The 27,405-nt window shown below is 38.0% G+C and overlaps 1 protein-coding gene across 1 annotated transcript in view; it reads right to left on the bottom strand.

Annotated features, from left to right (window-relative positions):
- Nucleotides 1–27,405, bottom strand: part of LOC122808676 (asialoglycoprotein receptor 1-like) — a 453,754-nt gene that overhangs the window by 139,937 nt on the left and 286,412 nt on the right. Inside the window, exons 5-6 of the mRNA XM_044079654.1 lie at nt 14,780–14,872; nt 3,344–3,448 (exon numbers count right to left, since the gene is read on the bottom strand). Coding sequence (XP_043935589.1) covers nt 3,344–3,448; nt 14,780–14,872 — 198 coding nt within the window. The remainder of the gene's footprint in view (nt 1–3,343; nt 3,449–14,779; nt 14,873–27,405) is intronic.

Here is a 27,405-nt window from a genome sequence, read left to right as displayed (position 1 = left end):
TAATGTGTGTTGTGACATGTCATAAGACAATGCTAGGGATTAAAAAAAATATAAAAATGAAAAGAAAAGTAATATCTTATAGGTTCATAGGTTGGTACTAGGCTATCAGCCCTACGGCCTATACAAGCCTAGCCATAACAATTCCCTGGCTATTTCTTCCCACACTATTTACTTCCCTGGACCCCTGTCTAGCAGGGCAACTGACGTGATGTGATTTAGATAGAAAATCTTGTTAAATTTGCTGTACTTGAACCCATGTGTCCATCCAAATGCGTTGGCAATAGACACTGTGCCAATTAGTGGCAGTGTATAAAAATATATACAAAATGAATCTATCTTGTCTATTATAAGACCGCCATAAATATGACACCATATGAATTGTATACCACTACCCTATGTGGAAATATAAAGATCGCCATGTTGGCCACTATGATATTAATGTAAATGGCTGTACCTTGAATAAAAACTGATACATAATATTAGTAACTAAACGTAAATTTAACAAGATTTTCTATCTAGATATTACTTTAATTTTCATTTTTATATTTTTTTAATCCCTAGCATTGTCTTATGACATATCGCAACACACATTATTATTAGAACAAGGCTATATTGTAGGATGTTAACATATATGAAATATGTAGGTTTTGATAGTAGAACGGGCAGTTTAAACTTCTATTTTAATATTTCAATTTTACAATAATTTTATAATATATTTTTAATATTAAGGAGATACAGTCTGGATTAAATCTCATATTTTATATGAATGGTGTATATCATATGTATATTTTTAGATGGTAAGAATAAGCTTTCATATATGTTATTATAGGTCGATACAGCTTTAAGAATTTTAAAAGGAAATGTTTAAATCAAGCTGATTTTTGGCACCAATTTTGTATTATAAGGCGTTTTCTTACTAATCACAGTGTTCTGATGAAGCCCATTTAGATGGGTGAAAGCACTTAACCGTTATTATTTTTATCAGCGTGTCATTTGTTTTTCGTTGTGGAATAAATATCTTTTATTCAGAGGTGACTGGACACTTATTGGTGACTCCATCAAATATGTCAAGGCAGCAGAACCATTACTTGAGCAGCCCAAACACATGCTCTATGATGTTCCTAGTTTGTGTGGATTCCTCATTATGGTGTTCTTCTGTGGGTGTGTGTGCATTTCTGATGGGTGTCATCATCCATGGTTCCAGTGCGTAGCCAGCATCCCCCACTAGATGGCCACATGGGATGTCCCCCCCTGGAAAATGCCTGGTACAGCTGTGATGCATGCCAGATGTGGGAGTTGTGATAACTGCCAGGGTGCCAGCATACACATTGATGATAATGTGCTGGGCATTGCACATAACCTGGCAGTTGATGGAGTGATACCCCTTGTGGTTGACGTAGACTCTACCCTCCTTACCGGGTGGTGCTTTGATGTGCACATGAGTGCAGTCTATGACACCCAGTACCTCTGGTTAGTGTGTTACATGGTGGAAGAGATGCATGTTGCTGGTCCTTTCCTCAGGTGTGCTGGGTAAATAAATGTGCTCACTGGCATGTGTTAGCATGACATCCAGGAACTGGTAGAGTACCCTGGATGGGGATGCCTGTGAGACCCCCATGATGTCCCAAGTAGGTCTTTTGAAAGTACCTGTAGCTAGTATTCTTAAGGCTTCACATACCTTTGTTTCCACTGGGATGGGTTCCCCTCTATTGGCTCTGGGAGTGAGTTGAGGTAGGCAGAGTTCAATGAGTTCCTGTAATAGTCCACCCTGTAGCGCTCTACTATCTCCAGCTCATGTAGCCCCTGAAAGGTTACACTGGGCCTGAACACTCTTCTCTACCTCATTGTGGGCCTATTGTCAGCATCATCATCATCACTGACCTCAACCTGTAGTGTGTACAGATCTAGCAAACCAGCAGCAGCCCCTATCATTTTGTCAGTTAGAATTCCCAAGTGTGTACACCAATGGTGCAGAGTATGTGGGAAAAATCAGACTGAAGGGTGTATGCATATTTTATAGTAGTGTGCTGCAGATGCAGCCTGTGTGATTGACTGACTATCAAACATTCCACCTGCCAGCTATATTACTGAGGGTTTTGAATGGGCCAGTGTGAGTGGAAGAGGGCTTATCAGTCATTTATACTTGATTGGCTTTTCCAGGCAATTTCCTTTTATTTTTTATTTTTCAGTTTCCTCTACTGCTAAGCCCCATGATGCTCCATTTAAAACTGCGGAGCTGGTGTAAACATTGGTCAGCAGTTTAGACCCTCCCCTGTACACGGGCATGCTTAGCTTTTCTTTAACTTGCTAAAACACGCACAGCAGGGCTAAGTATAGCTTAGCAATCCAGACACCCCCCCCCACTTAGCTCTGCTTAGCTGAGCGCAAACAGGTGCCACTCAGCTCCAATCCATTGAAATATGCCATAACTCACCATCTTTTCATGGTACCCATCTGTTCTGCCTACACCAATACAGTTCTAGCCCTAACACAGTTAGTACCTACAGACATAGTGGTTCTTTTTGCGATTCAATAAACCTGCCTCATTTACATACACCTAATTGCATATACCCTGGATACAGCACTACACCAGGGCCTATCTCCTTAGCAACCACTATAACCTGCCATTGTATGACTCTGCATGCTGGCCATTATAATGCAATAACTTTGCATAACTTATATTTCATATTTTACACATTTAATTTTTTTTTCAAATATAGCATGTTTGCATGCCACTGCTCATTACTTAAATGTGGCATATGTATTAAAATTTTTTTTTTCATACATTGCATTAATTTTTCATCTCAATGGCCATAGATTTGGCCATTTCCATGGCTACTGTCACATATACAACCTTTTATTTGGGCTATTACAGCTCCTGTTTCAATTTTATAGTCCAGTACACGGTTAGTAACCATGTATATTTTTCCTGCAGACACGGCACCTACACGGATACCTTTCTGCTTGCTGGATCACAGAATCACCTCATTTGCATGGTTTTCACTAGCAGATGAGGTGATTTGTATTCTGCAGACACCTCCATGTTCGCACGGTGTCCGCATACTCATGCACGCCCAGCCCTGTTTCCTGGATCGCTCAGTGGTCATATTCCATGTTCAGGCCACAACACTATTTCTACATGGAGAATTGCTCAGTGTAGGGTTTATTGAATTACCCCCATAGTTTTTGAAAGAAAATATTAATGAAATATTGAAAACAAAAAATATATGTGATAGAGAGCTTTACATTTTCAACAGGTATTTAGAAAAAGATTGCATAAATACTTAAATTATATAAATGTTTCATATGTTGCTTTAAAGCTTTAAGACATGAAACTACTTACCAATGCTAGGAGCTTCACAGACTTCATCTTTGATCCAGTTCATTTTCTTCAAAACTGTGGTGTAGTTATCATTTAGGTCTTTACTTATCCTGTCTTGATTTATGTCTAGAGGAAGAGTTGAAAAATATACAGATAATTCATTTATTTATTTATTAATATTTTTCATTATCCAATGCCCACATTATCCACCTCAGGGTCATGGGAGAGCCATGCTGTATCCAGGCACTCAGTTGACATAAATCAGATATACTAATCCTGGACACTAGTTAACTTCTCTGGAGGACATGCAGACATAGTCACTCACACACCAAAGACACAAGTATAGGCAATTTGAATAATCACCAGCTATCCTACATCAAATCTTTGGGATGTGCGAGGAAACTACTGCACATAGCAACAATTCTTGCAGACACAATTGGGGGGGGGGATGGACAATCCACACACAAAAGCATCCCCTGTTGTGAACCTGACATTATGAGGCAACAATGCTAACTACTGCACAGACATCACATATACAAACCAACATATATTTTGCTGTATGTTGTGTTGCAGTATATCTTGACAGAAATCTTTTTGCTTATTTGAAAAACATATTGGCTGAAGGTTAACCTACCACTTTACTGAATTCTGGCACTACAGATGGCAGAGGTCTTATACTGCTGCTTAAATAAAGAACACTGTTTTATAAAGTGAATCTCAAGACACTGTCAATGGGTATGGCATGTGTGCTTTTTATATTCACTTTAGAGAACAATTCACTTTTGCTACATTTCAGCTGAAGCTAGGGAATATCCAGACACTTATTTGTTGACAAACAATGACTTATTCTCTTTACATCCTTTCTCAGTTGTGATTTTAATTATTTCTAATACGCTGCTTTTGCTTGAGGAAGTCTGATCATCCCATGCATAATGCTCTCACATATGCACACAGGGGGTTTTGCATGCATTTTATGCGGAGACATTGCATATGAATGGAACCTGTTTACTGACAGAATACTGCATCATGCAGATCTCAGTGCTGCTTCTGACGTATGCTAATTCTTTGCAAAGTGTATGCCAAGAACTTAGCCATACTACCTACACATTGCAATATATTATTGAGAAGCCCTTACCTCACTCACCATTTGCTTTACTACTCATATTTAATTGAAAGTTTGTGTATGTTAATTAAGTTATCAAGGACACAGACCTCAAGAATTTGATTACCTTCCAATATGTATTTTTTTTTAATACAAGAAGCACACCCTTAGTATCAATGGTTATGCATAACTGCATCTGTTCAAGATGGGTTATTCATATCTGGGAGATGGACACCAATAATCCAGACTGATTACCTAACAGTTCAGTGATGCATGGTCAGCAGATTCGCACTCTTGCTTTGCCAGATTACAATTTGACAACTATGGGATGCAGATTTCAAGCAGTGGTTTCCACTACCCTGCCAATTTTCCTGGCAGGCATTGTAACATAGCGTGGGGTGACCTGCTGTTTTTTCCCTGACTACCAAATGTCTATAAGGGAATTGTAAATCATTTTCTATTCCACAGTCAATACTTATTCCAGAAATACCTTAGCTTTAAGATTACAAGTTTACACTAGTTCTTTATCCTGGACTACATTGTAGGCTGAAATGGCCATTGATGTTAGTGCTGAAATTTTTATTTCTGAATTCCATTTCCTGTTTTTTAATCTTCCAAAGTTTCTTTCTGTATTTTACTTGCTTTAGCATTGAACCTGGCATCAAACAGAAAAGGTATAACAACAAATACAATAGATGAAGGCACCAAGCGAGCCACAGTTAGATGGCAAGCATACCTCCAAACCTCCATTTGCAAGAAATCTGGGCAAAGCTAAAATAATGGGGGGGAAAGGCTCACAATTAGGGACGATTTATAAATATTTCTTTTATAAACCTAAACAATTGCTATAATAATTGGTTTTGTGTTATCATGCATTTTCTGAAGAATACAGTCTGAAACTCAAATGTATGCCATTATTTACTAACTTCAGTCCTCTGTGATTTATCAGAAATTTGCCAGAAAGCCATAAAATTTTATGAGAATAAATAAAAATATCAGGCAAAAATCTGGACATTTTAGAGGTATGATGGCAAGGTAACAATTAAACTACACCCTGCAGGGAACAATGCAAACCTAGACAATACGCACAGAATATCACACACATAAATCAGTATGGGATAAATCAAAACACCAGGGCAAGGATAGAACAAGGTCAGAAATGTTACCTAATGGAGGTGGTGTATATCATACACTTAAAATATAACAGAAGCCCCATCTTCATGACATAGAGGGATGAAGCCTTGATTATGACTCAACAAATCTGAGTCCCACTACCATCTCGGTCCCTGGAGAAGTATGGGGGAGGGAGAATCTTTTGCCTGCTCTCCCTCTCCTAGAGCAAGGGGGGGGGGCCCTAATATTTAATTTCCTTAATCACATGGCAGATTGCCATTACCATTTCATCACGGAAAGGAAGGACAGTGTTAATTGTCATTACATGTGCTGATGTACATGACATCAGTAGCTCTGCCCAAGTAGGGCTTACTAAATCCCCTGATGTGCAGGTCAGCTTATATGAGGTCCACCAGTTATTCGACTCTGATTGAGCCCCCCTTCTTAAATGACATTTTTTTGTGGTCACAGTTCCAGGTGGGTTGGCACCTGGGCTGCTTAAGAATAAAATGGAGCTAAACGAGGAGCTGTACAGAGCAGCTAATGGTCAACTGGGGGGTATGCAAAGGGGGCAAAAAAAGATAAAATCAAACAGAAATAAGGATATACTAATACAGAAAGTGAGAATTAATAACAAAGTATCACAAAGGTTAAACAAAAGGGTAAAGAAAAAAGTAATTATAGAACAATCAAAATATTTGACTTAACTTATTCCATCCAATGGAGCTCTGGAAGTTTACACTATAACTTTCAATGGGTTTTTGATATAATCAAATTATGTCCTCACATTTTGAACAAATGACCATATTTCTAGAACCATAGGGGTCACTAAACAAGTGTAGATGACAAGTAACTATTAACTCTGAAAAATTTTATAAACAACTGACAATATCTCAGCAGACACTCAGGTTATAAATATACTGTCAGCAGCATTATGTTCATGCAGCTGAAAGCTTTCATATGAGGCTAAAAGGTTCTCTCTGTGCTACTTTGTTTTCAAGATATTTAGACAGAAATTACATTTTGATGATATAAGTAAATATTATATGAACAACAAATAATGTCTAGTTACCTTTCTTATTTGCAATGGTTATGGACAGGTTGACAGACGAGATCAGACAGAAGTCGCCGTGGACTATGATGTTTGCAGATGACATTGTGATCTGTAGTGAGAGTAGGGAACAGGTGGAGGAGACCCTGGAGAGGTGGAGATATGCTCTAGAGAGAAGAGGAATGAAGGTCAGCAGGACTAAGACAGAATATATGTGTGTGAATGAGAGGGAGGATAGAAGAATGGTGAAGATGCAGGGAGAAGAGGTGGCGAAGGTGGATGAGTTTAAATACTTGGGATCAACAGTTCAAAGTAATGGTGAGTGTGGAAGAGAGGTGAAGAAGAGAGTACAGGTAGGATGGAGTGGGTGGAGAAGAGTGTCAGGAGTGATTTGTGACAGACGAGTACCAGTAAGAGTGAAATGGGAAGGTCTACAAGAGGGTAGTGAGACTAGCTATGTTATATGGGTGGGAGACATTGGCATTGACAAAAAGGCAGGAGTCAGAGCTTGACGTGGCAGAGTTGAAGATGTTAAGATTTGCACTGGGTGTGACAAGGGTGGACAGGATTAGGAATAAGTATAGTAGAGGGTCAGCCCATGTCGGAAGGTTTGGAGACAAAGCCAGAGAGTCAAGATTACATTGGTTTGGACATGCGCTGAGGAGGGATGCAGAGTATATTGGAAAAAAAGATGCTAAGGATGAAGCCTCCAGGTAACAGGAAAAGAGGAAGGCCTAAGATAAGGTTTATGGATGTGGTGAGAGAGGACATTAAGGTGGTTGGTGTGACAGAGCAAGATGCAGAGGACAGGAAAAATGGAAACAGATGATCCGCTGTGGTGACCCCTAATGGGAGCAGCTGAAAGAAGAAGAAGAAGACCTGCACTAGACTGAGGTCAAATATCAATACAGTTTTGTTTGCCATTGTGTAAGCTTTAATGCAACTATGAAGAAACAATACTTGACATGGAGAGTACGGAATGGACTTGCTTTTTGGCCTCTGCCCACTGGTTTGGAGGAAGATCTGGGGACCCTTTGGGGTTTGCAGAGTGTGGAAATAAAATTTGTATCCCTGGGACACTATGTTGAGACCCATTGATCATTGTTAATAGAGGCCCAGTTGTTTGTATGGAAAGAGAGTTTTCCTCCTAGGGGCACAAGCAGGTGGGCAGAGGTAAGGGGTGGAGGTGTAAAGTCATTGTGGCTTAGCACTCCCTGTTTTTGAAGAGGAGGAACTCCATTGCTTAGATCTCTGCATTTCCTGGGACTGCTGTCAGGGGGGTCTGCTTCCCCCTGGGTCTTGGCTGAGCTGGCCTGGAGGGGGCCAGAAAGGACCAGTGCTTGGAGAGCCAATGCCTATTGAAACTTGGAGGCTGGACCTGTAAAAAGTCTTTAACTGTCTGCATGGATTTAGCTTTTTCTTCCATCTTTTTTAAGACCTCTTCTGCCTTGGTGCCAAACAAATTATCTTTGTTCAATGGTGCGTCCAATAATTTTGATTTGACATGGTCTGGCAAGGTCTGTTCATTAAGCCAAGCATGCCTTCTAAGGACAGAACCAGTGACTGCTGCCCTGCAAGATGCTGCTAGGGAGGCAACACCACATTGCAAGGTGTGCTTAGTAACTGGGCTTGCAGAATGTATAAGCTCTTGTAATTCTTTATTTTCCGCAGAAACAGGAAAGGAAGATATTTTATCATGTGAAACTGACATTTTAGTGCTCTAATAGCAAGAGTTACAGAGGTGTATACTGTTTTACCTCATCTGTCTAAAGCTCAGGCATCCCTCTCTGAGGGGGTGGGATTCTTAGCTGAGGTTGCTTTAATTCCTTTAGGTCCTTGGGAGATGACCTCTGGGTCAGCAGTAGGATTTTTTGAAAAGAAATTTGTGAGAGTCCGGGACTCTGTAGTACCTGTCAGGTTTCCTGGGAGCAGGAGGGAGGGTGTCAGGAGTCAAACTGGATTCCATAAAAACATCATCCACAGCATCCAAGACAGCAGGAATGGCTAAAGGTCTGTGCTGTGGTAAATCTAAGAATTCCCTAAGCCTCTTTTTTGACTGAGGATAGTCCTGAGAGAAATGCTCCCTTAAAGTATGTAAGGTTTTACCAAATGAAAAATCCATGGGAGGAGAGGCAGAAGGCATGGATTCCTCTGCATCAGAATCCTCATAAGCAGAGAGGGGTTGCATGTCTTCATATTCAGAAACCTCAGAGTCATTGGAATCCTGTTCAGATAAAACTATTGGGGACAAGTCTCTTTTTCTTTTGGAAGGGGTAGCCTGGCTTCCCCTAATAAGCATAATAAGGTCTTCTGGCAGTTTAAGCATTTGAGATTGAGGCATAGAAGCAGGTGCCTGGGCTTGGGTCGCTGTTTTTAGGCGAAGTTCATACCCTGGGCCTTAGAAACTCGGTAGTTTTAGAAAGAACTGAAGATGCAAAAGAAGCCATCAGTTTGTGTCGAGTATTGGTAGTGTGAAGAACTTCCTCAGAAGCTGGTGCCTGCTCAGTGGCTCTGGACCCATCCAAGGTAGAGACATCCACAGGATCCTTAGTCGAAGAAGAGTTTTGCAGCATATCAAACTCCAAACGGGTCTTGGTAGTGACCTGCGAATCCACAGAAGCAGGCATCAGGGGCTGCAAAAGCGCCTCACTGAGGACCAGAGAACTGATGACTAGCTTAACAGAAGCATCGTTGGCAGTTTTGGACCTGTGCGGTCTGTCTCTGTCTTTATCCTTACATTTTTTTCAGAAGATCAATAGTCGGATGGCTTACCAAAGCCATATCAGAATATGAGGACTGAGAGCAAAAATATTTAGTTACAATAAGGGCCCGATGACATATAGTTCTAGCGTTGAACAAAGCACAAAAGCGATAGTGAAGGATGTCATGGTCTGGGCCTAAACAGATGATGCAATAAGACTGGAACTCTCAGTGTAGTATTTGCTTTCCACAGGCAAGACAATTGTTAACTTTTTCTGACATCGGTCAGAGCAAGAAAAAAGGATCCCCAATGGGGTATTTAGCTTTAGAAGACTTCAACTTTAATTTGAAAATGAAAACTCAGGTAGTGGCTGACCGGCATTCATGCAAACTGCTTCTGCTTTGGGCTCCTTGGTAAGAAAGACTGATGTAATGGAATTGGCTGCCTGATTTTGTACCACTGATGACCTGATGTCAGTCCTGGAGCGACAGCAACTGACACAGAAATACTAAGCCTCTGGTATTCAGGCCGATTCTCCTCCTGGCAGGATAACCCAAGTGTGATGACTGCAACAGTGAAACACAAAGAACATCTGACTGGTCTTCAGTATTACTGGTGGCAGTTGTATTTGGCAGGCTGCTTAATTTCCTTTAAATATAACTGCAATCAATTGTTTCCCCTCTCTTACTTGTTGTTAGCTGCTGTGTACCTGGAGGTGGTATTCCAGTTTCCTGATCCTGATACCCAAGTCCCAATTAGTGACGGTAAGTTTGTATTCATGCCGGTGGTCCATTCAAGTCTTGTCTGGAATTGTATGGAGTTTTGCTGTTACTATTTTGTCTGTTTGCATACCCCGTAGAGTAAGTCCACTCCAGTTTACTGACATCTGATTGGTGTTTTTCTGCTGTAACGTGTGTTTTCATGTTGTGTCACCTGGCAAACTGGACCTGGTCAGAGTCAGAAGAGCAAAGGAATGGAGGACTTCAACGAGCCAAAACTGGGGAGTGTTTTAGGATGCGAGCAATATGAATTAATTGGTGGGTTTATTCGCATTTCAGAGATTAGGTATACGTGTGTGTGCGTGTGTGTGTGTGTGTGTGTGTGTGTGTGTGTGTGTGTGTGTGTGTGTGTGTGTGTGTGTGTGTCTATAACTGTGACTGAGAGAGAGAAAGCTGGAGTGAGATACAAGGGGGGAAGAGATGGAGAGGAGAGGGGAGACATAGCTCTCAACTGTCCAGATTTTCACAGATTGTCCAGATGTTTACTAATATTTTTGGGCCATTTCTCATAAAATTATAGTTTTCTGGCAAATGACCTATAAATCATCGAGGACTGTAGTCAGAAAATAATGGCAGACATTTGATTTTCAGGCTTCATATTGGGTGGAAGTTGGCATAATGGTCAACGTATTTTCCTTACAGACACAAGTTGCAGGGTTTGATTTTTACATGGGGTAACTGGCTGGTCTTAACATGGCCCATAAGGGCAGTTAGTCTAGTATCTATGAACCTATATCCTTCTGAAAATTCATGCTAATGTAAAACCTCTTATTCTATCAACTTTCTAAGTTTGTAAGAGCAATATTTGAAGTTCCCTATTTTTGCCCCCCACCGCATTCTTTGTAGCTTTGTCTAGATTTCTTGCTTTAAGAGGTTGAGAAGTATGGGGATGGGGGTGGATGGGGAGAATGGGATAAAAAGAAGTAGGACAGATTTTGCAGTGGGTATGTGTGTCTGCATTTGTACATCTCTGTAGGGGCAAGAATGAAGCTGGGTGAGTGTGTATGTTAGTTTATGTATGCATGTGGAAATTTGTGTGCATGTCTGTAGGAGCAAGAATGAAGGTGGGTGGTGTCTGTTTGTGTCATACCTCTCAACTAAAAAGATTTTAGAAGTATGTCCAGATGTTTGCCATATATGTTTGGTCTGTATCTCATAAAATGTGGTTTTCTGGCTAATTATGGAGGATAGAAATACATTTCAGACTCCATATTCTTCAGAAAATGCATGCTAACACAAATCCTGTTGCTCTAGCAACTTTCTAAGTTTATGAGAGCAACATTTAAAATCTATCCCTATTCTTGGTCCTTTGTCTTCCCGTTATTTTAGGTTTTGTCCAGATTTCTTGCATTAAGAGGTTGAGAGGTATGGTGATGAGTGTGTGTCTCTGCTTGGGTTGTTGCATTGGGGGAAGTAGGGAATTGTGAGCTGAGGTGTGTGTGTGTGTGTGTGTGTGTGTGTGTGTGTGTGTGTGTGTGTGTGTGTGCGTGTGTGCGTGTGTGCGTGTGTGTGTGTGTGTACTTATGTATTTATTTGGAAGTGTGTGTATGGATATCTGTAGGGCAAGAATGAAGCTGGGTGATTTTGTGCATCTTAAACTGAGCAATTGTCAGAAGATATTACCAATTTAATCTCCAACCAAGCCTGCTCAAAAGGGAAGAAGAGGGGTTTAAGGGAGCACCAGTCACCTTACAAACAGAGCTGATGGAAACACGTATTGCACTTCACATTCAGTTAAGTGAAAACTGCATTTGACTGTGGATGTTTTAAAAATCAGAATGGCACTCTCTGTGATTCCAACGCACAAATGCATGATGTCTTCTAATTCTTCTAAATAATATCCCACTGAAAGTCAAGTACATGACAGTCTCTGGTACTACGTTGGGTGGTGGGGTAGGTATGGTAAACTGTTGCTTATTTGTCATTACATTATCACATGTTGTGGATTTATTGTGTAAAAACAAACATCAGTAAATCATTGGAGCAAAGTAAAAAAAAAAGAATGTTCTTCTGCAGATGGACAATCCAAAAATTAATGAATTGAAAGTGGCAATCTATAAATATCTCATAAAACACTTAAATGATGGAAAAATAAAGTAACCCATTAAAGAGAAATTGCACTGATATCTATGACATTAGCAATCTGGTTAAGCAAGCATTCTTGGTTAGAAGGTTATACTAGAAGGATAGGTATGCATGACCAAGGGTTTGATCATTTAAATAATGGGGGTGGGAGGCAGGTTAGAAATGTTTGCACTGTAGTGATTGCTTTTAGAAAGTATACAGGGAAGTACTGCTGGGAGACCAACCTACCTCAATGGACGCATGCAGCTACTGTAATTCACACATGGATAGAAGCATAGAGTGAGTAGATGGATATGCTCATTATCAGGTACTCTTTGATACATAATGTTAAATGTACTCTCACCAGTAACAGTACTGTCACATACTGTTAAATGAACTCACCAGCAAAAGTACTGTGTCACATACTGTTAAATGTAGTCTCACCAGCAACAGTACTGTGTCACATACTGTTAAATGCAATCTCACCAGCAAGAGTGCTGTGGCACATACTATAAAATGCACTTTCCCCAGTAACAGTACTGTCACATACAGCTAAATGCACTCTCACCAGCAACAGTATTGTGTCACATAATATTAAATCCACTCTCACCAGCAACAGTACTGTGTCACATACTATTAAATGCACTCTCAACAGTAACAGTACTTTGTCACATACTGATAAATGCCCTATCACCAGTAACAGTACTGTGTCACATACTGCTAAATGCCCTCTCACCAGTAACAGTACTGTGTTACATACTGTTACATGCACTCTCACCAGTAACAGTACTGTGCCACATGCTGTTAAATGCAGTCTTACCAATAACAGTACTGTCACATATCATTAAATGCACTCTCATCAGTAACGGTACTGTGCCACATACTATTAAATGCACTCTCACCAGTAACAGTACTGTGTCTAATCTTCTAATACAGATGGTGAACCAAGTGCAGGACCCTACAAGATATTCACTTTCGGAGAGAGGGAATCAACCTAGATGATATGTCATGAGTGGGAAATTAAAGGATTAGGGCAGTGAGTGAATATGGTGGGTGGGTAGTTACACACAGTTGGAATTCAGCAGGGGGGCTGACAATAAACACAAAAATAGAGTGAGCAGATGGACATAACTGTATGCTCATTATCAGGGGCTCTTAGATACATTCTGTTAAATGCAGTCTCACCAGTAACAGTACTGTCACATGCTGTTAAAGTCACTCTCATGAGTAACACTACTGTATCACATACTGTTAAATGCACTCTCACCAGGAACAGTACTGTGTCACATACTGTCAAATGCGCTCTCACCAGCAACAGTACTGTGTCATATACTGTTAAATGCACTCTCATCAGCAAATGTACTGTGTCACATACTGTTAAATACACTCTCACCAGCAACAGTACTGTGTCTCATACTGTTAAATGCACTCTCAACAGCCACAGTACTGTGTCACATACTGTTAAACGCACTCTCACCAGCAGCAGTACTGTGTCAGATACTGTTATATGCACTCTCATCAGCAACTGTACTGTGTCACATACTGTTAAATGCACTATCACCAGCAACAGTACTGTTTCACATACTGTTAAATGCAATTTCACCAGCAACAGTACTGTGTCTCATACTGTTAAATGCACTCTCATCAGCAACTGTACTGTGTCACATATTGTTAAATTCACTCTCATCAGCAATAGTACTGCATCACATACTGATAAATGCCTTCTCACCAGTAACATTACTTTGTCACATACTGATAAATGCCCTCTCACCAGTAACAGTACTGTGTCACATACTATTATATGCACTTTCACCAGTAACAGTACTGTGTCACATACTGTTAAATGCACTCTCACTAGTAACAGTACTGATAGATACTGTTAAATGCACACTCACTAGTAACAGTACTGTGTCATATACTGTTAAATGCACTCTCACCAGTAACAGTACTGTGCCACGTATGTTAAATGCACTCTCACCAGCAACAGTACTGTGTCATATACTGTTAAATGCACTCTAAGCAGCAACAGTACTGTGTCACATACTGCTAAATGCACGCTCACAAGTAAAAGTACTATCACATACTGTTAAATGCACTCTTACCGGTAACGGTACTGTGTCACATACTGTTAAATGCAATCTCACTAGCAACAGTACTGTGTCACACACTGTTAAATGCACTCTCACCAGTAAGATTACTTTGTCACATACTGATAAATGCCCTCTCACCAGTAACAGTACTGTGTCAGATACTGTTACATTCACTCTCACCAGTAACAGTACTCTGCCACATACTGTTAAATGTAGTTTCACCAGTAGCAGTACTGTCACGTATCGTTAAATGCACTCTCACCAGTAACGGTACTGTGTCACATACTATTAAATGCACTCTCACCAGTAATAGTACTGTGTCTAATCTTCTAATGCAGATGGTGAACTAACTGCAGGACCCTACAAGACATTCTCTTTCAGAGAGAGGGAATCAACCTAGATGATATGTCATGAGTGGGAAATGAAAGAATTAGGGCAGTGAGTGAATATGATGGGTGGGTAGTTACACACACAGCTGGAATTCGGCAGGGGGGCTGACAACAAACACAAAATAGACCTATTTTTTTAATTAAAGAAATGTATACAAAATGCCTTACCAGTAACATATGCACTGCAAATTTCTTGCAACAATTTCTGAGAAACTTCACTGTTGTTCGATCTTAGTTCATCAATTGTGGCATGTTTAGTGTCTGAAAGAAGAGGTGAAAGAATTATAAACATTATTAACTTGAAATGGAAAATTCCTTTGTAAACTGCCAGTCATTGATCCCCATTACTTTCTCTACTCCAGCACCATGAGATCTTTATTACCACATTATCTAGACAATGTCAGTAAGGCCCCTTTATGGCTAAGAAGAGTGGCGGGACACTGCAATCATCACTAATGGCCATGTTAAGGATTGAGTCTTTGCCTTCTGCTATTGGTTTTTTGAAGTGTGTATACTCTTCCCACAAATGTTTACCTATGTCCTTATAGCAGTGAGCAGTAAAAGTACATACCTGATCCACAGTGCCACCTATTTTACCATCTTCATCCTTCCTGAACGATCAGCCCTTTATTACCACTCTGCCCATATCATCAATGGCTAATCCTTATTCTGAAGTTACCGATGGCTGTAGAATGTTAAGGTAACTTAGTACTAGAAAGTTACCCTAACATTCTACAGTCATCAGTAAACAAAAGCAATATAGAGCAAATAATAACACTAGACGACTCTTGTTACCCTTAAAACTATACTAAGCATTACATTTCTAAATTAAATTTAATGTGTTTTTGTGTGTGTGTGTGTGTGTGTGTGTGTGTGTGTGTGTGTGTGTGTGTGTGTGTGTGTGTGCATGTGTATATATATTTATTTATTTATATATATGGTTTCACTTTTGAAATATCGAACGTCAGTAGCTCGAGACCGAAGTATCAAAACAGTACTTGTGCAAAAGTGCAGAATGCCAAATGCAGAAATGCTGAATGCGGAAATGTCGAATCTGTGGTGGTATAGGCACGTACGTGACATGGGATTCCCTGTATTTGTGATGTGCGGTATGGTATGTGGATGTAGCTGGAGATTCAATAAAGTTATGTTTTACTAGGGGTTTTGGGTAGGGATTTTAGTGTGTGTGTTTGGAGTTTTGAGGTGTGGGTTAGGGTAGGTAGGTAAGATTGTGAGTGTGTAAGTGTTGAGAGTGGTGGTATTTGTATGTTTGTGCAAAGGGAGTGTAAAATGTGTAGTGGTGGTTTTTGTGTGTTTGTTTTTTTAGTGCGACCTCGGAGTTAGTATATATAAGTAGAGGGGTTGTGGGGGGTGCAGACTCCCACATGGGGGGTGAAGAGAGGATTGCCCCCCTGGTTATATTTAGGGTCCGCGCGTTTGTTTATTTGTGTTTGTATGTGTTTTATTAATTTGTAGTGCAGGGAGGAAGGTGTATGCATGCTTTTTTTGTGTGTAGAGTGTATATGTGGGCAGTCGTGATTTTGAATTTCACGGTTTTGAGTTTTGAAGTTTTCAGCTTTACAGTCTCGAGATACTGAATTTCGATATTTCAGTATTTCGGGATTGTAAAGTGAAACTTTATATATATATATATATATATATATATATATATATATATATATATATATATATATATATATATATATATATATATATATATATATTGTGTCTTTTTTGATCACTTGGGATGTCAGTTTCATGGAGGATTTTTGTTTTATTTTATTGTATTACTTTTTTGTTTTGGGTTCGAAAACTTGCTAGAAGTTCACAGTAATCAAATGAGGACAGAAGGGGTTAATGCCTTTTTCCCATTCTGAAATGTATCTGTAAATTTTAAAGTGGACCAGTTTTGTATATTTATTCTTTCATTCATGTATGCATGTATGCCTTTATTTTACTATCATTGATGCTCTTCTGTGATTTGTTGATCTAAGCTGGTTCAACAATTGGAGAGACAGTTTGTGTGCAGGTACAGAAGTTACATGAATTAGTTATTATGGATGGCTTTTGCTGAGGGATTGGTTAGATGCTTGCCCCTCTTAGAAGCAAATAGGTGCAGGACTTCATGGGGTAGTATTTAACATGGAGTTTTCAATGCTTTTTGCTAAGTGCAATATGAATATAAGATGAGTTTTTTTTTTAACTTTCTTGTGACCATCTCATGTGTTATGTGCATTGACTAGAGATTGTGTGGGTAGAATTGATTACTGCAGACTTATCTTATTAATGTACTGCTTACTCTGGATTGCTCCTTTTTCTTTTGTAGGTATGTAGAAATGCCTTGATTATTAAATAATAAAAAATGGATAAATGGACAATTTTGTGGTGTCAGTAATTAGAGATATATAATATAAAATACAGGGACAGAAAACAAGTATCATGACCTGTAGCACTGCCACTCAACACAAAACTTGTTTCCTACCCTACATCACAAGCTATGATACATGTTCTGAGTCCCATATGCATGTGATGTACTATACACACACACACACACACACACACACATATATATATATATATATATATATATATATATATATATATATATATATATGGGTCTACTTCATTTGCCTGACAACTCAAATGACTGACACTCATTTGCCTGACAGCTCATTTGCTCGACTATATATATATATATATATATATATATATATAGTTAATAGAATCCTCAGTTGGTTGAAAAGCTTGAGCCTTACACAAGTGGCTCGATAGTCATGTGGTTGGAAAACTATGGTATCTGTTTGTGGGACACTGTGCTACAGAGAAGAGTAGAAATTTGTCCTTTACATACTATGTGATGTCAGTGCTGGTGTATGTAAGTTTGTGTTTTGTTTTTTTTCCTTGATGCTGATGTTCAGTTTTGATGTTCAGAATTTTGATCATGTGAGCACAGACAATATGTTTCAACATTGTTTAATTTGACTATATGTAACATACTCAGGTACACACACACATACACACACATATATGGTGGAATAGTCCGGTGGTTCTCAATAAATAGAACAGTATGTGTGACACAAAAATGTGTAAATAATATCATAAATAATGTATTTAATGTTTAGATGTATAAATAGTGATGTAAACAGTGTTTATAACAACATAAATAATCCATTGTCAACAGTGTGATCTTTCTTTTTATGTTGTGTTTGCGAGTGTAACAATAACTAACATTAGACATATAAATGGCTATATTAGTAAGGGCAGGTTTGGTTAATAAGTTGCTGTATGCAGTATGAAAATAGAAGGCTGAGAAAAGCTCAGTCAGGAAGATCATTTGACCATTGTGGAAAGGGTTGGGAGTCTAGTGCAGTGGTTCCAGACGAGAAAATCAAGTAAGGTAAAGAATGGCCTTAAAGAAAAATCTGGAAATTATGTCTGCCAGAGAAATTCAGAAACTACTATGATAACAGGGACTCCTTCTCAACATTATAAGACTGAGTCAAAGGTATCTGCTCTACATTTACTTAAACCAAGAGAATTTTTGTACTTGGAGAACTTGCCTTATTACCACTTGAATAATATTTTATTTATTTATTTACAATGTGAAAACTAGGTAAGTGAGCTGGTCTACTGGCCCTTTTCAGTCATGACCAGGTAGAAATGCACAGCAGTAGCAGTTACAACAGAATGATATGCATTGTACATCACCTCAGTACATAGTCAGAAGTATCCACATTGCTAAATTGTTGCATAGAAATCAAGAAGGATATTTAAAAGCAGAAGAAATAACATTAAAGGACAGAAACATAATAATGTTTATTACATAGGTTAAAATAAATACATATAGGAGCTATTTTCCTTTCAATGGATTTTGACATTATGAGCATACAGTTTAAAATTGTGTAACTGTGGTAAGACAGCGTCTAGAAAAGAGATGCATTTAGATTTATTCTGCAGATACTGCTGAAGATTTCTTTTGAACGTTTCATACCTTTTTATTTCATCAGATAGTTGGTTTCATATGGCAGGTCCTATTCTAGAGAAGGCTTTCCTTCCAATAGTTAGCTACGTCTGTGCATGCATAATCTTTGCTGCTTCCAAAAGAATAGCTTTGGTCCCTAATTTGGAGTACTCTTTTAAAGGGTGGGCAGTAGCAAAGTGAGAGAATTGTGTATATAAGGATAGTTAGCGGAAAAGTGTCTCTGTATGTAACAGGGATCAAGGATACGTTTTCATTATACGATTCAATGATGGCAAATGCAATCTGCTATGAGGGCAAATATGAATATTCTCTTTTCTGAAAAAAGTGAAGAGTCAAACATAATCAAAGAAAATGCATATTTAATCTTGAGTATTAGTACATTTATGGCTTTGACAATGTGTACAACTGGGGGAAGAAGGTGAGAGATAAGCATCCCCCACAAGTAATTTCCTCTTTGGTAAGATTATACCACAAAACAATCTCCTTTGAAATAAATATATGGCCAGATACCTCATCAAGCTGAAAAATGGTGAAAACTTTCTCCAAGACAAAATATCTCCTACTAAGCAATGGCATAAGAAGCTTCAACCAAGAAAACACAGAATCCTATGTAGCTGTGTACACCAACCCTGTATAGCCAATTAAGCAGTTGTATAAAATTGGCATTACTGGACTGGATAAAAACCCAGGTCTTGCCAGAAAAATAAGCCACCCTGATGGGCCCCCTGGTGTAAACAGACTATGCAACAAAAGAAAGAAACTAATGTTCAGAAATAAGTTGAAAAGGCTCAGCAGAAGAAGAAATCCCTCACTAGTCTAAACAAACAAATCAGAGATCTGGTCAAGTCATCAGAAGCAAATTATGAAGCAAAAATAGCCTTCCCAGCCAAGGAAAATCACAAAGCATTTTTTAACTACATCCAAAATCTTAAGGGGAATACCCAGCTATGTGCAGAGCTGGTTATGGATGGCACCACCCATACTCAACCAGAGGGAATAGACATCCTGATAGCTAACAGATTTGGATCAATCTTCACCCCCCCGGCCATACCAGTCATCCCCCAAAGTATACCTGACACCATTCCTCAGCCTAGTATCTCAAGGAAGCAGGTCACCTGTGTGCTCGCAAAGGCTAAAAACAAGGTATCAATGGGCCCTGACAACATCCCAGGTTTCCTATTAAATAACTTAAAACATGACCTAGCAAACCCACTTAGATTCCCATTTAACCACAGCCACCAGACAGGCTGTGTTCCTGCAGAATTGAGGGCAGCAACAGTCGTCTCTCTGTACAAAGAGGAACCATCAACTGACCCATGGAATTATAGACCCACAAGCCTGACTAGCCTCATCTGTAAGGCTATGGAAAGAATTATTATGGACATTATCAACAAGGACATAGGTTATCTCCAGTCTCTGGACAGAATCCAGTTTGGATTCAGTAAGGGTAGATCATGTTTGTTAAATCTGTCTGACTTCTTCGAGAAGGTCACCAAAGCCATGCATGAGGGAAAGACTGTGCATACCACCTATGTTGACCTGACCAAGGCATTTCACATTATTTCCCACTCAGGTATTATACAGAAACTCTCTCAACTGGGCATAAACCCCATTGTCACCAGATGAGTAACCAAATGGCTCACCAACAGGACACATATTGTGAACATGGCTGAATTTACCTCTAGTAATAGGCCAGTCACCAGGGATTCTGTAGTAGGCCCTCTCCTCGTCAGTACTTATTTCTCAGATGTCAAGGCAAACATAGACTGCCATTGGGTGACCAAGTTTGCAGATGACTGTAAATTGATGGCAATCAGTGAATCCCCAAATCATACTGACATAGAGCAGAAAGGATTAACACAGGCAAAGCACTGGTACCAGAGCCATGGATTAAAACTAAATGTACAAAATGCATAATTATTCCCTTTGGAAAAGCAAATAACACATGTAATTACAATATAGGCAGCACCCCCCTAGGATTAGACCCATTGGTATATGATCTGGGTACTCAGGTTGATAGTAATCTGAACTCCGACCACCATCCATCCACAGACATGAGAAAGTCCTTCTACGTGGCACAACTCATAAGTAAAGGCACAGCATCCAGATCAAAGAGCATTATAATTCCATTGTACTCGGCCCTCGTCAGACCGATAACTGAGTACAATGCAGCCTTTTGCATGTACCTCACCAGAAATATGCAACAGCTGGCACGTTTCTCAACAGGAAGATACAGAGTATAAAAAAACAAGTCTTAGGCAGAAAGACTGAAAGCCCTATCACTGTATTCTTTCTTTTGGAAACTACTAAGGGGTGATCTGTGTCTGCCTACAGGGCCTTCTCCAATCCAGCTCTGATGGAAATGTTACACATTCATAAATCAAACTGTACAAGGGTCATTCATTTCAAGGATTTTAACCTAGCCTTTGACATCATGTTGTTGAGGTAGATACTTCTCTCAGAGACTACCCATTCTATGGCACAAGCTTCCCATTCACATGAAGCAAAGCACTTCCTTGACCCTCTTCAAGTGCAATGTAGATCATTGGATGGGTAATTGTAAATTTGGTCCTGGGGTGGAGCTCATGTCCTTCATGGTCAGAGGCAGTAAGTATTGGACACTATAGCATAGGCTCACCTCTCACCACTGCAAATTTTGTTCACCTAGCTATTGAGAATTGGGAAAACTTGGGTTAAATATGGCTAGGCCTGGAAGGGCCTGTTAGCCTAATAATCTTTAATGAACCTATGGTAGCAGAATTGTAGCTTTGTGGCTGCATTACTAGTGATGTTATCTGTTTGCAAATTGAAGTTCGCAAAGGATCTAGAATAATGCCCAGGTATTTTGCTGAGTAACATTGAGAATAACATTTGTTAATGCATGTAGAAAGGGAAGATTTTTTGCAGTAGAGAATTTCATAACATTTTTTGTGCTATTGGTAAGTAATTTGTTTGAAGCTAGGTGCAAATATTGTTGAATTTAGATTGCGCATTATGTTAAGTGGCTTGGTGAGTTTTGCTTGCTTTAAGACATTTATATAAAGACTGGTGGTTTGTGGTATATTAATCTTCCTTAGACAATGGGTAAAACATAGATTCTCACCATGACTGGAAAATCTGATCACAATGACATATGAGGTGTATTCAGTCAAAAAGTGGCTGCAATTGCTAAGTACTTTTATGAGTATTTATGTGTGTGTGTGTGTGTGTGTGTGTGTGTGTGTGTGTGTGTGTGTGTGTGTGTGTGTGTGTGTGTGCTTTTTGTCTCTGATACTGCACATTTATGTATGTAACTTTGTGCATGAATATTGTGTGTGTCAGTGTGTGTTGCCATTAAGCACTTATAAAACTTATATTTTGGATGTAAAAAAATTCCTCCAACAATCATCACATATGTACAGCAACTTTAAAACATTAGATGGAAGAATATAGATGTCTGTGTATTAATGAGACATTGTTAAAAGCTGCAAAGAACACCCTGGCACTGCAGGACTGTAATGCCCTCCACTAACCACAATTCAGCTCTTAATTGTAGACTGCAAGTCACTTTTTCTAATACAACAAATAACAAAAATACCAAAGGTTCTGAAAATGTCAATGTACTGACGAAAGTGCTAAACCACATTTATTGGTTTTATATTAAAAGTGTTTTGGAGTTTTTTAGTTTATTTTGGTTTTTTTGCCTGCTATCAGACTGCCAAGTGCCAGGGTGCTTGTGCTGTTTATTCTAATACAGCAAATGTGAAATCTTAAAACATATACTGGTTAAGCACTTTTGTCCCGTGGTATCCAAGGACATCTTCAGAACAGTGCATTTAAATCAATCAGTGACTTATATAACATTTTTAACACAACGTCATCATTTCAATGAAACTGTCAGCAGTTCTTAAAGGAATATTACAATACTGTATCACATGAATTCAAGCTAAAATGTATTTTAATAAAAAACATTTCAATAAAAATATTGATTGATCACATATTTCCAAATCCAGTTGTTTTAGTTTTAAAATACTATCTATACTTACGAGTTTCATTGAATCCTGGAAACCTATCAGCTGCTGTTGTTAGTTGCCATTTTAATTCTAAAACTTCTAATTTCAGTCTCCAGGGTCCCCCTCTCATGTCTACACACACATCATATTGTGTCCAAAATTTAAAATAATGTCCTTGTTATTCACCTACATACTTTCCTAAAGCACTTTTTTGTTTTTCTATTAATATCATATATATGCTAATAAATTAATTCCTTGAGCTTTCTTTTGGTTATTCCTATATAGTACACAGCACATAACTGACACTTACCGACGTATACCACCCTTTCAGATGTACAATTACAATAAATTTTCCTATTCATCAATTACTTTTCATTTAAACTTATTTTATCCCCGTTTAATATATGTTTACATCGTACACATATAGCACACTTACAGGTGCCCTTTTTACATCCTCTGTTATGTCCCATTTTTATTATTTTATTTCCTTCCAACATATTCTTAAAGTTCCTAACCTTTCTATACACAGTTCTTGGGTGGTTTCCTAAGATTCTATTCATTTCATCATCTACTTGGAAAATATTCTAATTCTGGTGCAAAATGTTCCTAATTTCCTTCCCATCTACATTGTAGGTGGTAATAATTGCCTTGTATAATTCTTTTTCTCTGCCATTGCTCATAATACCCTGTTCCAACAATATTTTCCTTCATTCCTTTTCACTGCTACTTCAGTTATTATTTCATCAATTATCTTACAGGGATACCCTCTATATAGACATTTTTTTTTTTTAATTTTGATATCTCATCAAGAAAAATTGTATTTTCAGAGGCCATCCAAGCTGCTCTTAAAATTTGTTTCACTATAGCCTTCTTCTGATGGAAGTGATAACAGCTAGAAAAATGTAACATAGTGTTAGAATAGCTGGCTTTCCTTAAAATACCTGAAGTTAATTTCATTTCACTAATAACCTTAATAAATGTGACATTCAAAAAATCAATTCAGTCTACTGATTGAATGAACATAAATCTTAGGAATTCAGTAGTCCCATCCAAATATTTCACAAACTGTTCTAACTTCCCAGGGCTTCCTGTCCAAAAAATACATATATCATCCAGGAATCTGTTGTACAGATTTCAGTTTTCCTTAAATTCAGATTGAAATACAAAAATTCCTCCCAATATGCAATTGCAATATTAGCACACACAGGGGCACAGGTTGTGCCCATTGCCATGCCTGTTTTTTGATGGTACAGTGACCCTTCAAAATAAACAAAATTGTTGTACAATACAGTTTCCACCAATGTAATTATTTTATTGATCTCCCAGTTATCCCATCCATTGTGCTTATTTAAATATTCGCCTACCCAATAGACACCAATATCATGAGGAATAACTGTAAACAGATCTTTAACATCGATGGTTACAAAAATGAGATTATCAGTATATAATGATGGAACTATTCAGGTAAGAAAAGCCCAAGAATCTTTCATCACATATTCACTGTCCTGGAATATATCTTTCAACATAATATCAACATACTTTTCCAGTGGTTATGTTTTTGAATTGATCTCATTTACTATAGGTTGATCATTTAGAAATATACTAGGAATCATGTGTTGTGAGACTGATAACACCATATCTATCTATATATATATATATATATATATATATATATATATATATATATATATATATATAGATATATGTATATATATATCAGCATAAATTATCTCCTTCATATGCATATCATACAAACATTGACCTGTTCTAGCCTAGGATATGTTTACTTAATTGATAGAAACCTCCTGATATGCATAATTTTAAACAGGTTGTTCATTTTTATATACTTAGTGGTGTTCTCCACCATCAAGCCCCAGCTTTATCTTGTTTCATCACTTTAATATTTTTATTGGCACAAACTTGTTCAAGTATTTCTTGTTCTTCCTTTTTCAAATTGTAAACTACTTTAGATTTATTAGTAGTCAACATTCTTCTGAAATCAACCTCACACATTTTTTTCAAATAATATAATTTGGGGGGTTCAAGGGGGGATAGACATGCTAGTCTGATAAAATCTTTGACTATCCATTGTTTTTATATCTTTATACCATAAAGCCAAATTTAATTTTCTGGAATACAGCTTTAAATCTGTCAAGATGTTAGGAGTCATGGTCCTCCTTCTAGGTACAACATTCAGTTATTTTTCAACTAAATGAGCACATACTAGATCACTGAAATTATATTTCATAAAATAATTACTATCATTGCAAATAATACTAGGGCCAATCACCTCCTGTAAGTATATGGACCTAATCTCCCCCTCCTCCTCCCTTGTCTGTTTCCCCCAAAATTCAAACCATAGATTCAGATGTTCTCCCCATATTTTGTTTGATTCATTAGTCTTTCTGACCTCCTAATTTGGGATGCTACTAAAGGGACAACATCAGTGGGGGTACATTCATACTCATTAATTGCCACATTTCTGTATTCATTACTTACATTATTCAACCATTATCAAATCTTACCTCCCTACTCTGTCTATTTTTTGGTATAGGATAGGGTTTACCCTTATCATAATCAATTTTAGCTCTCTTTAACTTCTTTTCATTTCTATTTCTAATTACTTTTGTAGAATTATTCATTTCCAAATATACTTTGTTATATTTAGATGTATGTACTTGAAATAACAAATCATTTCTCAACCTGCAGTCAAATATCCCTGTCCTTAATGAATTCTCAAGAACAGTCAATACATAATATCCTCAAGAAGCCTAATACCTTCACCCCAGATGCACATCCCTTAGTTGAGGCCTTTGTTGAAGTTTGTGATAAAAAGATACATTAATTATTGACCGAGAGACATAAGCACACTTGTTATAATCTGACACCAGGTCAGAAGAAAGCTCTGCAAGAGTTATGGGCAGTCCAACATATAGAAATATGTCCTGCCAACAAAGGAGGATGCATGATGGTCATAGACAGCTATTTTTATCTTGAACAGATTCTGTCTATGCTCAGGTGATGAGACCACCTATATTGATACTGCAAAATTTAAAGTTGATGCCTTTATAAACAGAGTTCATTTCTTCGTTTATGATTTATTCATGACAGGATTGATAGGGCAAGAGCTGTTTAATTATTTTACCATAAAAAAAAACTGATTATGTATGGGCTACCTAAAGTCCATAAGAGCTGCAATAAGCCTCCCATGAGACCCATCCTTTCTGGAAGATTTATATTTCTGGGCTGAATCGGATCTCTGTGAAGATGACTTTCTTTTTGTGACTCTTGATGCTGCATCATTATTCACTGTAATTCCTAATGACATAGGGGTTGAGAATTTTAGTGAGTATCTAATTTTAAATACAGATATATTGATTAATAGGACTGTGCTACAGTACTATGCACTCTCATTGAAATTATACTTGAAAACAATGTTTTTACATTTGACAGTTGTTATTATTTACAGCAAACTAGTGTGGCCATGGACACTGCATGCACAAACAGTTATGCTAACTTGGTTCTGGCACACTGGGAGAATAACAAGGTCCTGAATGGGAACACGTTTGTGCCTTCTATCTGCTTCTATAGGTGTTTTGAGGAAGATAGTTTTATTATACGGAGACATGGTGAAGATGAACTTAAAGTGTTTATAGATTGTTACATGGTACAACTAGCTTTCTTAAATTTAGCCATACATTTTCAAGAGAAGCTATAGATGTTATAGATGTCACTGTTAGTAGAAAAGACCTGCATAATTTAGTGACTTATATCCACAAGAAGCCATGTAAGAAAAACACATTGCCTGTAACATTTTGAAAGGACAGTTTCTTAGAAACATGAGATTACACAATAGAGATGAAGATGTGAGAGTATAGCTCAAGTCCGATATTGAAAAATGTGTCTTTGAAATATTAGCCTTGAGGAACACTATAGGTAAACCTTATTTGTCTAAGGATTCTGAACAAAGATCCAATCATTCTTTGTATATACATGATTATGGCAAGAAGAGAGCCGTACTTAGATGTCAATATTGTCTGTGACATTATGCCTAACAATTGGACTATCTTATTACCAGATCCTGCTGTCAGACAGGTTGTTGATTCATGAACTAGGTTTTATTTTAAAAATAACCTGTCCCTAAAAAGGCAATTGTGCTATAAGAATCATGCTGCCTCAGGGTCTGTTGCTTCAGATAAAAAAGGGGCATTTAAATGCCATGATTGCAGGGCTTGTAAATTTATCCTTACATGCACCTCCTTTGAACATCATGCCTCTGGAACTAAAATGAATCTTGACTTTTATGCTGACTGCAGAAGCAGTGTATTATATTACCTGTTGTGAATGCAGTGCCTTTTATATAGGCAAAACCAATAGGTCATTCAAGGATAGAATCTTTGAACATGCTAGTAATATTGCAAAATGTAAAAGCACGAGTGCCTTAGCTAAACACATTATGCGCAGTGGAACAGGACATTCTTTTACATTTTCTGTTTTAGAGCAAATGAAGAATAATGGAAACAAATTGGACATAAAGAATAAGACAGAAAATAGTGAAAAAAGTGGATACTGTTGCTGAAAGCAGATGTTGAACCAGGGCTGAATGAGAAAATGTCATCCAAACCAATATTTAAAATGAGACCTTTGTGCATTTAACTCCCATTCCTTAGCAGTTTTATGTTGAATTTTTTTTGTATTGAGTAATATTTCTTGAAGAAACTATAGCATTGATTGATGTTTCCACATTCATGTCTCATAGTACTTTTTTATCATCATTATGTCTATTTTTTATTATATTATATATTTTTAGATGTGGTAAG

Source organism: Protopterus annectens, chromosome 8.part0 (assembly GCF_019279795.1).
Source record: "Protopterus annectens isolate FY-2018-M chromosome 8.part0, PAN1.0, whole genome shotgun sequence".
Classification (NCBI taxonomy): Eukaryota; Metazoa; Chordata; order Ceratodontiformes; family Protopteridae; genus Protopterus; species Protopterus annectens.
Note: the sequence above shows the minus strand (reverse complement) of the source record. Positions and strands in the feature narration are given on the sequence as shown.